Source organism: Juglans microcarpa x Juglans regia, chromosome 1D, assembly GCF_004785595.1.
Source record: "Juglans microcarpa x Juglans regia isolate MS1-56 chromosome 1D, Jm3101_v1.0, whole genome shotgun sequence".
NCBI lineage: Eukaryota > Viridiplantae > Streptophyta > Magnoliopsida > Fagales > Juglandaceae > Juglans > Juglans microcarpa x Juglans regia.
The window spans coordinates 39,134,710-39,147,152 of NC_054594.1; the positions used below are offsets into that span (position 1 = coordinate 39,134,710).

Below are 12,443 nucleotides of genomic sequence, written 5' to 3' on the forward strand. Positions count from 1 at the left end.
GTTTTATCATTTTAAAAATATCTAATTAATATAAATAACTTTATTAAATTTTATAAAGAAAATTTGTGCAGTCGAATTAGACTAGAAGGACCAACCAAGGCCCAAGAAGGAGTATGACTATGGACTCACTGAAACCCAATAAGAAGGCCTAGAAACAAATGAGGCCGGGGGGGGGCGTGCACACGACGTCGTCGTCGCTCTATTGCTTTTTTCACTATATAATCGGCCGGTAGGGCTTACTGTAGCACAGACAAAGAAGCCTCGCTATTGCTCAGTAAATCAAACGGGTACGTCCCGGTGATCCTTTGTATCGTTCAATGTTCTTTTGCTTCTTACTATGTGCGTTCAAACTTGAACTCTTCTTTTTCTCTTTTTGGTTCACGGTTAATTATGAATTAGAGTATTGGTTACAGGACTGTTCCGTTAGGTTTTAAAGTTTTAATGAGCTGTTTGTTGATGGGCATTTGAATTAGCTTAAACTCATCTAGCGAAATTGTCTTGCGAGTGTGCTTGCTATTGTGGGGAATGCTATAATGGGGGTTTTTTTTTTGGGAAAAAAAAGGTACTTGTTTGCTTCGGTGATGCATTAGTCTGCTTTGCAGCTGTTTCAGGTGCCATTCTTTTCTTTTTTCCTCCAAGCTCCTTCCGAATTTTGGGTTTTTCGTGCTTTGTTGACTTGCGATGATGCTTGGATGCAACTTAAACTTATTGTGTCTAATCAATTGGGTGATTTTTGAGGACCCTTTGTTTATCTTGTGACCTTAGGGGTTCTATATCTTTCCTTGTTCCAAAGTGTGGGGATTTATTGACAACAGGCGAGTGGGTAATGTCATGTTGAAAGAGAGTATAGTTAGTAGTATGTGGCATGCCGAGTAGAGGAGAAGGCTGTCCTGTGTTTTTCATGCCTCTCTGAGAGATGTTGTTTACTTTGACTTCTAAAACTAAATAGGGCCACATTCTTTATGTATTATTGTTTGGTGATTTATCCGTTTCGTTAGTACCACATATTTTTGTTGACCTATTATGATGTCATGTTGCCTATATCTACTGGAGTTCCCTCGTATGCTTATTAACAACTATAAATTCTAGTTATGATATTGTTCAGATGACCATGTTCTTTACTATTGGCATTCTTTCATCAGGTAGAAAAGTTCTAGATAAGCAAAATGAGCGGAGGTGGAGAGAAGGGTTCAGCAACTACTAAAACTCCTGGAGATTTTCTCAAATCAATCCGTGGTCGTCCTGTCGTTGTTAAACTGAATTCTGGAGTTGATTATCGAGGTCATTCTATATTTCTCCTTTCCTTTCTTTTAATTCTCCTAAATTTACCATCAATTATCATTGGTTTCAATAAGCAATGTGATGCATTCCATGCATATGAGAAATTTGCCTTGGGGTATTATGACACGATTTTGTATGGGAGGGGAAAATGCGCATGCAAAGAAAAGAAAAAGGGAACTACTTGGCAAATATAGGTGGCATGCCATGCATGGGACATTTGCCTCTCCCTTTTTCTCCTTTAAATTTGGGAAAAGGGTGAAACACCTAACACCAGTAATGGGTAGAATCAGACCACCTATTGAAGGCAGAGGAATACGACCTGGCCATAAATGCCAATGGTGAATTTTGGGTTGACTGATGGTCGGCGCACCCTGAATTGTTTAATTTTGGTATGGACCATTGAAACAGACATTAATAGATAATCTTCGTGTGCAGGCATTCTTGCATGTCTTGATGGGTATATGAATATAGCAATGGAGCAAACAGAAGAATATGTCAATGGGCAGTTGAAAAATAAGTATGGCGATGCTTTCATTCGTGGAAACAATGGTACTTGAAGGATTGACGCATTAATTTATTTTTATTATACAATATAATTATTATCTGACCAGTATGTTTATGGTTGGGTTTTCTCTTCGTTGATGCAGTTCTCTACATTAGTACATCAAAGAGGACACTAGCAGATGGGGCTTAAGTACCGAATTTTTATCAAACCAAGTGGAGCCTCTGCAGTCATGGTTTTTTTTTTGTTTAAATGTTTGTATTTTTAATGTAAGATGATGTGGATTTTGGAAATTCGAATTAGATAGGGCTGCTCGAACTTGGACATGAAACCTTGTTACTATCATATGTAATGGAATAGGCTGCCAAATGTCTTCAACTCTCTCTCTCTCTCTCTCTCTCTCTCTCACTCAACACCTTATTTATATTATGATTTTTGGTTATCATTGCCTCAAGCATGCAAGGAATGTCAATGATGCCGATGTCAGATGCCGATGTCAATTCTGTTGCCTTCTACTTGGCAATGAACTGTAGATTTTAGTCAACCGGGAGAAGCACATTGTTTTGGTGACAGGTCTTCAGCTCGTTGCACATTGACATTCCTTGCATGCTTGAGGCAATGATATTTTTAGAGGATTTTCTTAATATCTACAATGCAAAGGAAGGAGAATAGATCTCAAGTAGTCAAAAGAGTATTCCTTTTGGGGTGAATTGGATTCACTTGTAGACCTAATCTTCCTCTTACAATCATTTCGACATAATATATATTTTCTGTTTAGAGGAAAATTAAACAAGAATAAAGGAGCTATGTGATAAGAAATGAGTTCTTTAACTATGGTGAACGATCATATTCTATTCAGCTTATAATATACAGCTTGCCAAATCAGACATTACATAAAATTTAACATCATCAAACAGGTACAAAACCGAATTGGACATTTGTGATGCCATCACAAGATTTCATATGTCCGTTCATCAATGGTTCAGATTCTCATCAATTGCTACAAAAGGCAGGAGCCTGGGCTCACGTTAATTATTTTCCTCCAATAAAACCGAGGTACTTTATTAACACCCTTACATTCCTACCAATATACAGGGTGTATTCAGTAAGGAAGGGGTCACAATGTACCTGTGCGCTGACTTGAGAATGGCCCTAGCGAATTCTTTGCTGCTATCACTTTCCTGACCAACAGTTTCCACCTACCCTCGTCTTTCTTGGTCTGCTGCTGCATCTTTTCCTTGAAATGCCTAGTAGCAGAGAGAACAAAGTATATGTTATTAGCAACACCGATCCAACATCAATAAACTTAAATACGATATATGGTAATTTCTGGGATTTTCACCTTATCAATTTCTTTCCAAATAAGATATCTACTTTTTTCCCCCTAACAATGAAGGACATGGAGGCCGAAATGGCAGTTTCACACTTACCTACAAAGAGGGACCTTGCAAGAATCAGGCTCACTGCATATCCGAGAATGCAATTCAAGCAGCTGCCACATGCGTTTGCAGTGAACGCAGCCACCAGGAACCCGGGTCTTACAACTAGAGAAATGACGGACTAAAGTCTCAAGCCCTTTGCAAGCTGGGAAACCACAAACAACCTGGCTTCCTTTAAGTACTTTGTCACGAGGCCCTATTGTTCTACACCCATCCCTGCATATGTGAACGAGGGCTTCCATTGCCTCCTGCAATTGCAGGTACACCTTTTTCTCTTCAATTTTCTTCCACCGCTCTTCTTTTCTCTGAAATAAACAATTGAAACTAAGATCTTAATTTTCAAATAAATTGAAAAATGATTTAAGAGGAACAATCTGATCACTATATCACCTGCTTAACATTCTTATCAATTCTAGGAAGTATGTGCATCAAATGCTTGTTGATTAGTACCTTATATCACACACTCATATTAGCTCGTGTCATTCTTTTTCATATGAAAATCAGTATAGAACATGAGAAAATCTTAATTGTAGTAAAAATCTATAGCAGTTATTAGACTGACTAGCCAAAGAAAAAATTTAAATGAGGCAAAAGACAAGACGATGATTGTCAAGAACATAAAAACGTAATTGTCAACAAGCAGAAAGGTAGAGGGTCTCCAAGGATAGAGAAAAGTCGCAAATAACCTTTTATACTAAAGCATGATGAAGCACAGCTCTGGAATAAGATTTATCAATAACTGTTTTCAGGAAAAATAAATAAAGAAAGTGACAGCAACAGAACTTACCAAATTCAATTAAAAAAGTAGAACTAAAAAGCATCAAGATGTATTTATAATAGGAGTGCATTCGGATGTTTTTATTTAGGACTTACCTGACACAAAACCCTAATAAAAGAGGAAAATCTGCTAAAATTATATATCCTCAAAAACTACGTTCAAAAGCATAATTAGGAGGTAGATGTAGTTTAGGACTAAATAAATGAATGAATGATTTCTCACACAATGACCAAGTAGATATTATGCTGCAGGAACATGTTCAGCAGATTCTAACTAATAAAAAAAAAAAAAAAAGAGAATCATTTTTTTCTTCCATAATGACAAGCTATATAGATGATAAACCAAGAAGTTATTATGACCCATTAGTTGGTTGTTGAGCAGGCATCCACCACATAACCAAAACAAAAATCTTCTATGTTGCCTTGTTTCCAAATTGAATAGATAATTAATTGAGATAAAATTAAGGAAAACAAGGAGAGCACATAAAATTCCATCAATTTTCCATGCTTTCTTAATGACAGGAATGTGATGCAACAACTTTTGCACATTTTCTTTTAATGAGTACAAAAAAAATGAATTGGTTTGAAGAAGGAACAGGAACTGACTTACAGCATCCGCCTCAACAACACACTCCAGAAGCTCTTGTTCAAGTGCAGGATTAACACGTTTCATTACTCTCCAACCTTCAGTTAAAGGTATAGTTTTGAAGTTTCTGATAATTATACGGACACAAATGAAAGTGAGCCGTGGTGCATCACAGTTTCTTGCTAATTGAAGTACATCTATTACGTTTTCTTTGGTCAGCCAGCCCCGCTCCAGAATATATATGCAAACTCTTTTCAGCGATGGAACTGAGTAGCAGTGAGACAAAACCATCAAGTGGAGAACATAGCGCTTCATTTCTTCCTCTTCGTAGCTGCATTAGAACATTTAAGAAGAAATAGAATTAGGAACTTTAGCCATAATAGCTAACAGAGAGAATGAAGATGCAAACTGATAGAAAGAGACGCCTCCAACATACCAGGATGAGTAAAGAAAACGAATGAAAGCGTAGGCAGCTTGATAAGGCACCCCGGAAATCTTGATGTATCTCATACCATTCCTAACTTTTGCTTGCTGCAGAATATTCCCCAGCACTGGAGATGCAACACTCTGCACAACGAAAAATACAGCTGATAAGCCTTTAGCCCCATCGCTGATGGAAATAATTTCAATGGTCCCATAGCCTCTTTTATACTGCCCCATTGCCCTGTTTAGAATTTGAACGGGCAGCAATTTCTTCAATATAATATTTTTGAGTGAAAACTTCACATTCACACTACTGAGGTTTTGGCCGACAGTCATATATAAGTAGGAAAAGGGAGGCATGGTTAACTCACCAGAACACTGGAATGAGCCAAAATATATGATTTGTCTGCGGTGATAACATATACATCTGAACCATATCCTTCCTTAAAAAGCTTTTCCCATGTATCTCTTGTTTCTTTCGGGACAGAGCTACAATCTGAAAGCCTACTGGAATTTTTTACTGTACAAAAGGATTTACCAGGGAAAGGTGGTGGTTTAGGAAGATTACACTTAGATATTACAGAAGAGGAGGGAACTTCCTGCACGGTAAAAATATCGCCAGGATTATCATCCTCTAGGTTTATATTAAAAGATCCACAGAACGATTCACCAGTCGAGGACAACCATGGAGAGTCAGCATCCACTGAAGCCATTTACCACTAAGATTTATTTAGTACTATCAACTTCCAATAAAAGATCTGCGGAAAAGATAAAAAGAGTAATATTAAATAGGTGCTGCTAATAAACTACAGCCCAAAACGATATTAAAAGAGCATCAACCAAATAATGAAAACGAGCCCCACGGTATTTATATGATGATATTGGTGCAAAAATGAATATGTTTGAAGCTACTCTAGATATTCAATACAGGTCGCCTAAATGGTATCGCACCATAATGTGAAACTTCTTCAGAGAAGCAAATATCAAACAGAGCTCTGTTTGGTGTTTGGTATTACTGTAGTTTCTGTTAGAGCTCTGTTTGGTGTTTGGTATTACTGGAGTTTCTGTTTTGTTTATTTAGCTCTGTTTGATATTTGCTTCTCTGAAGAAGTTTCACATTATGGTGCGATACCATTTAGGTGTTCTTAATGGGAACAATGCTCATGACTTCTTGTCCTTAATTCATCATTCCTGGAATGTATTTATGTGTTCTTTCGTATACTCCCTGTATACACGGGCATGCCTATTCCATTCGTATCAATAAAATTTACCTTTTACTAAGTAATACCAAACAGCAAAAGCATCAACTAAGTCCTTTATGACTAGCGAAACGATCACAAAGTTGCTTTGCTCCGAGGTTACAGACCGCTGTTACTCCCCAAAATAAACCCCAACACCAAGAAACCTTAAACCCGTCAGTCAGGACAGTTCCCAAGCTACCCAAACCAAGCCGGATACATCACTGAAAACTAAAACAAATGGGTTGAATGCATGAATCTATCGTAAATCTTCCACGTGCCATTCACACGGGCGTCAGTTACAAACAATATCCATTACAGTAATAGTAGTCAACGCGTTCAGGGAACTATTCATGAAAGGATCCACCGAAAAACCGAAAAAAGACTACAAAGCAATTGTTATTTTCATCAACTATTAAACTCGTAAATGATCCGTAATGACTAATAATAGATGAAGAACATCTCGGCCTCTTATACAAGTTATTTCCTTTTGCTTTCTTAAGGTTTCTCAGCAATCAGAGAGAGAGAGAGAGAGAGAGAGAGAGAGACCTTTAGAAAAGGCCGCAAATCTTTTCAGAAAAGATCAAGATTTGCGCTATTTTCCGCGAAGTTGGAGTATATGGAGCTAAGGAGCCTGAAAAAAAAAACAATTAAAGAATTAGAATCACAAATAAATCATTTCTATTTTTTTTTTTTTCAGATGAATCTCACACGGTATTTCCATTTCTAAACGAAAAAGATAACAATTTTAGGGAAAAGTTGCAAAAGAAAAAGAAAAACCAAAGAGAGAAAATTTGAGTCCAGATTATTTTATTGTTCTTCATCTTGAGTATACCATATCCTTTGAAACAATAATTAAAAATTTAGGAAACAGTGAGAGACAGAGAGAGGGAGAGAATCAGAGCTGGAAAACATCGATTAAAACTGCTTCGAAATGAATAAATTTTAAAAATAACAATAAAAAAAAACTACAGGAAAGAAAAAAAAATGGAACAAATAGTATTTAGTTTTGACGGAGGAGAATGGGAGGTACCTTTTCTTAACGATATGGAAGAAACGTAGAAACAGCAAGTGATAAGCGGAAGCTTTTGGATTTTAAAAAAGAAAAATATCTCTTGGTAAGTGCATGAAAAAAGGCTAGGTTGTGAGTATCTGAACTACTTCTTTCAGAGCAAGCAGACCATTTCTAGAGAGAGAAGAGCGTACAGACGAGAGGCAGAGGAGGAGAAGGGAGGTAGACGTACGTGCGCCTCGAACAGGAGGGAAAGTGAGGTACGTTGTTTGTTTTTTATAGCGGGTTGGCAAAGAAAAATAATAAAAAAAAACCCCATCCATCCGCCCCTCGGTCCCAATTCCAAAGTCCTCCACGCTGCTTTCTCTGCTCCTTTAAAAAATGAGCACTGCTCGGGATCTAAAAATGTTTACCGAACAGTATAAATTTTTTAATTTTTTTTTATATATATTTTTAATCATTATAAACATTTTTTAAAAAAATAAAAAATTTACAATATTATTAAAAAATATTTTTTTAATCATTTAGTTAAAAAAAAAAAAAAAAAAAGGATTCGGTGAACTTTTTGGGTCCCGAAAGCATTTTTCTTAAAAAAATATTTTAACGGCAACTTTATTTCATTTTCATCCCCCATTTAATAATAAAAAAATCTATCTATCAATTTTTTTTTCATAATCATTTTAACATCACTTAATATATTATTAAATAATAGATCTACAAATAAAATATAATAAATAATCTATAATTATTTAATAACACATCATAAAATAATAAAATGATAATAATAAACAGAATGATGAGTAATATTACTCTTTAATAATACACACTCATCAATATATTGTATTTTTTTAAAAAAAATATTTTAATTACAATATTTTTTTATAAAAATAAATTTACAAACTGGCATGACTTGATATAATACGTTAAATTATAAAATTATTTTTATAATAAAATAAAACTAATATATTATATAAAATTATGTCAATTTATAAATTTATTTTTATAGATCTTCATTTCTCTTTTTTTTTTTTTTTTTTTTGGTTGAGACCTTGCATGTAATGATTTTCTTCTTTTTGTATTAAAAAGCTAGAGTGCGTCAAGTGTGATGTAAACTCGGTTATAGATTTTTTTTTAATATAAAATAATAATTTCAATTTTTTTAAAAAAAAATCATGACCCATCATATTCGTTTGGAAGAAAAAAGCACAAATTTTGTTTTTTTGTGGAATGAGAATTCCTTAAAAGCCGAAGGGTCAGCAAATTGGGATTTGACATGAATTGCTTTTGAAGTTTTGATTTAGGGCATAAACTGAGGTTTTGCTTTGAAGCTTGATCCTTGATTAATTTCCTCTGTTTGTTTAATCTGATCGAGAGTCGGCAAGAAAATTCCAGAACAGAAAACACGATGTGACCCAATCTTCATAACAGGATATAAAGTGGAGATATGACCTTGATTACACTGAAATTAACTCATCAATGGTAACAACACCACTCAAAGTGAAAACAAAACAACTTGGGTGGGTGGAGACCAGATGGAACTTCACCTAAATTGTACCACACGAGATTAAAGTTAAATAGAGATAAGCAATTTCATTTTATTGAATGGTGGGTTAAGACATACATTCTACGTTATTGTTATATGTCATGATTTGATTAGTAATTTTAGTCAAAAAATTTGATAAGGATCGTAAATCTAAAAGGAGAAAGCCAATAAAGTTAAGCCTTGTTTAGATAGTAAAAGTATCTCATCTCATCTCATCTCATTATTACAATTTTGTTAAATTCTCATACAAAATATAATAAACAGTCTAACTTTTTTAAATCTTAAAATAATAATAATATTAAAAAATCAAATTTTAATAATATTTTTTCAACTTTTAACTTTTATTTCAACTCATCTCATATCAACTCACTATCTAAACGACACCTAAAAGATGTTCTTCACCATCCAATAGATTATTTTTAAACATTCACGATAAATAAAGTTTTTAAATACTCTGCTCTCCTTGCTTGAATTAAAGATGGGGTATGTTGATCAAATTATGCCTTAAAAAGGGTGAAGGGAAGAAACGTGCAATACAAAAGGAATTAATTAAGGGACAATCAATGCAGTAACTACTCCTCAAACTGCTACACAACTTACCTTTCATCGGTTATTAAATTCTGCTAATTCTTTGGTCCATGCATACACCTTACCTCCCCAGTCCCCAGTCCCTAGTCCCAAGTATCTCTCCATCGTTTGGCAAATCTAGGTATGATTTATATAATCGACACTTTTCTTTCCCACCAAGCATAAGACTTGTAGGGTACTCTTCACTCTTCACCCCAAAAGTGTATGATCATTTGAGTATGAGGAATTGATCATTAGTCTCCCTATAAATTTTCCTATAATTTAAATAAAAAATACACTTTTAAAAATTTTTCTCCTAAATTTTATTATCGCTCAAAAATCTCCTACATCTCACTCTCTATTATTTCTCTATTATATTAAAATAATATTTTTCTATTCATTTATTTGTACATCTTTAAGTACTCATTTTTTTGTGGAATGATTGGAAGAAAACTTTTTAACTTTTTTTTTCATATTTTAGTAATTATTTCATTATTTGTTGTACCCCGATTTTTCATCTGTGATATTTTTTTAGAACTACTCATCCCTTTAAATGATAACATTTTTAAAATCAATGCTTCTGTAATAATAATATTTTTAAAAAAACCATATTTTCACAAATGGTTAAATTAAAAAATTGGATCTTCTTAACATAGTGACATTTTTTTCAAATTTCAACTATTGCAAATATAAGTATGAGAGAAAGTGTAAATGATTGTAAGAATAACTTATTTTATTTGTTAGAATAAAATATATATAAAAAGTGATTTAAGGATGAACAATAGCTCTCCAAATATAAGGAGCCCTTATTCACATCCTAAAACTTTTTTTTAAAATAAGGAACCGGACGAAGATGTACTATTGTCAAAAAGTTAAAATTTATTTCTTAAAACTTATAGATTTGGAGGGTTTAGGAAAGTGGATGTGAATGCTTAGAAGGGAATGAAACGTATGAATATATGTACATACATACATATGCTTGTATAAATTGGCAAGACATTGCTGAAAATTGTGCGCATTTTTCAGCACCCTTGCTTTGTTGGTTTTTTTATTCGGATATGTTTCATAACCAGTACTCATATTTAGGGCAGTAATTGAGCTGAGCCGAGTCGAGTTAGTCTTTGTTTGAGCTCAACTTGGTAAGCTAAACTTTCAACTCGAACTCTAGCTCGATCTCATTCCACAAACGATCGAACTCGAATTGTTTATTTTATTTTTTTAATAAGATTTAATAATTAATAAATTAGATAAATAAAAAATATAATATTGAATTTATACAATTAACAAGTAGAACCTCTATTTAATTATAAGATTTTAAAAATTTAAAAATAATTAATATCTAACTAGTTGATATTTATTTATAATAACAATATATTCTATACCTACATATATTATTAATACATACACATAATATGATAGCATATATCTATTTCATATGTGATTCTCACATATTAGCATATGAAATTATTAAATCTTATCGACTAATTATTGTAGAAATTATAAAATATAGCTATGAAGTATATTCAATATATAGACAAAAATAATTAGGTTATATATTATATATTTAATTATAAAAGTGTTATGCTTATATTATTAGGTAATACATATATATATATATATATGTGTGTGTATATACATATGTGTATGTATATATTTATCAATATATGAATGATTTTTAATCAAGTTGATTCGAGCATAAACGAATGGATCTTAACGAGTCTTAGCTGAATCGAGTCGAATTTTGTCGGGTATATATTATTTACTAATCGAGCGGGTATTTGTTTTTATGGCGAGTATTTTTTTTTTTTCACAAGTTGAGTTCGATTTTAGTTTAACCAGACGAGTATCGAGTAAGCTATCAAATAGTCTAGTTCATTTATATCCATACTCATACTTTGATTAATTTAAAGATACGTCCAGTTTTGAAATTTGGCTATATTTTCAAAGCTTTCAAAGCATGCCCTAGTTTTTTTTCTTTCCCCTGACCCATGCAAGTTGAATAAATATTGTAACGAAAGGGACGTGAGTCCAATTGCCAAAAAAGTGTTGGAACTCGGACGTATGGATAATTAATCAACTTTAGGTCTTGGTTACATAATATTGAAGGAGCAGTTGCCAACAAAATCTGTGGCTTGAAATATGTTGTTGAGCAAAGATTCTTTTGAAAAGTTCAAAACCCTAATATCGTTGACAGATTTATGTACTACTATCAGGTTCGTTCGACGTACTCATACATAATTCTCTTTCTTTGTATTTCTTTCCTAAATTCGAGCCAGTTGAGCAGGTTGAGTTGTCCCATGTTTTGACTCATGCATGGCACGGTATTGTTTTTGTTCATTCTTTGTACATAAACCCACGTTGAGATATGAGATATGATGTGATGAAAGTTAAAAATTAAATAAAATATTATTAAAATATAATTTTTATTTTAAAATTTAAAAAAGTTAAATTAATTATTATATTTTATTTAAAAATTTTAAAAAATTATAATAATTAGATAAGATGAAAATTTTTTTAATCCAAACATCTCCTTAAGTATTCAGAAACATCCTAGTTAAAAAGAGTAATACTAGTTAAATAGATAAATTATGCATAAGTCCTTTATAAAAAATTGGATCTGCTAAAAGTTAATAGTTTTTTTTTTTTTTTTTTTTTTTACATTTTTTCAAGATGAGGCTATTATTTATAAAAACTTACGTGAGACTTGTACAGATTTTTCTGTAAAAAAAAATAAAAAATAAAATTGACTTTATAATGATAGATTCAAATATAAAGTGTGTAAATTTCGCATGGGCCATTTACAAAAAAATCATGCCATCAAAAAATAATAATTATTTTACAATTTTTAATAATAAAATCTATTTTTTTATAAAAAATTAGCACCAATGTTATACATTTGAAACTTCCACTCGTTGATACAAAACAGTTAAATTTGTAATCAAAGTTCATAAAATCACTTGGGGTTTTGTCCAAAGTAGCATTAAAGGGTGGTATATGCACGTGGCAGGCGGTAATTTGTTATATCACCTAAGAATAAGTGGCATTATTCAGCCATATTGTTAATTCACGGGACTA

The 12,443-nt window shown here is 32.8% G+C and overlaps 2 protein-coding genes across 5 annotated transcripts; one reads left to right on the plus strand and one right to left on the minus strand.

Moving 5' to 3' along the window:
• The first annotated feature begins 171 nt into the window (after positions 1-171).
• Positions 172-2,160, plus strand: LOC121266551 (sm-like protein LSM36B). 2 transcript variants are annotated; one of them, XM_041170424.1, is made up of 4 exons: positions 172-287; positions 1,143-1,281; positions 1,717-1,830; positions 1,929-2,160. In XM_041170424.1, the coding sequence occupies exons 2-4, from the start codon at positions 1,167-1,169 to the stop codon at positions 1,973-1,975; spliced, it is 276 nt and encodes a 91-aa protein (XP_041026358.1). In that variant the 5' UTR covers positions 172-287; positions 1,143-1,166; the 3' UTR covers positions 1,976-2,160. The 2 variants fall into 2 exon arrangements, with proteins under 2 accessions (XP_041026358.1, XP_041026351.1); XM_041170417.1 differs by having other exon boundaries at positions 230-339.
• A 497-nt stretch (positions 2,161-2,657) lies between these two features.
• Positions 2,658-7,513, minus strand: LOC121266534 (BTB/POZ and TAZ domain-containing protein 3-like). Of its 3 annotated transcripts, XM_041170391.1 has the most exons (8): positions 7,280-7,513; positions 6,796-6,880; positions 5,380-5,766; positions 5,022-5,152; positions 4,610-4,916; positions 3,214-3,527; positions 2,912-3,030; positions 2,658-2,876 (listed from the first exon to the last, which is right to left on the minus strand). In XM_041170391.1, exons 3-8 carry the CDS (start codon positions 5,719-5,721, stop codon positions 2,857-2,859), a joined length of 1,233 nt encoding a protein of 410 aa, XP_041026325.1. In that variant the 5' UTR covers positions 5,722-5,766; positions 6,796-6,880; positions 7,280-7,513; the 3' UTR covers positions 2,658-2,856. The 3 variants fall into 3 exon arrangements, with proteins under 3 accessions (XP_041026325.1, XP_041026333.1, XP_041026340.1); XM_041170399.1 differs by lacking the exon at positions 6,796-6,880; XM_041170406.1 differs by lacking the exon at positions 2,658-2,876 and having other exon boundaries at positions 2,901-3,030.
• Between the last annotated feature and the right edge of the window lie 4,930 nt (positions 7,514-12,443).

Excerpts from the sequence above, each read along its gene's own strand:
- LOC121266534 (XM_041170399.1), bottom strand. The coding sequence starts at position 5,721 with ATGGCTTCAGTGGATGCTGACTCTCCATGGTTGTCCTCGACTGGTGAA. Across the intron at positions 3,528-4,609 it reads GTGTTGTTGAGGCGGATGCT|AGAAAAGAAGAGCGGTGGAA; the intron begins GTAAGTCAGTTC and ends TGTTTATTTCAG. Across the intron at positions 2,877-2,911 it reads ATTCTCAAGTCAGCGCACAG|GTATATTGGTAGGAATGTAA; the intron begins GTACATTGTGAC and ends TGAATACACCCT.
- LOC121266551 (XM_041170424.1), top strand. The coding sequence starts at position 1,167 with ATGAGCGGAGGTGGAGAGAAGGGTTCAGCAACTACTAAAACTCCTGGA. Across the intron at positions 1,282-1,716 it reads TTCTGGAGTTGATTATCGAG|GCATTCTTGCATGTCTTGAT; the intron begins GTCATTCTATAT and ends CTTCGTGTGCAG. Across the intron at positions 1,831-1,928 it reads TTTCATTCGTGGAAACAATG|TTCTCTACATTAGTACATCA; the intron begins GTACTTGAAGGA and ends TCGTTGATGCAG.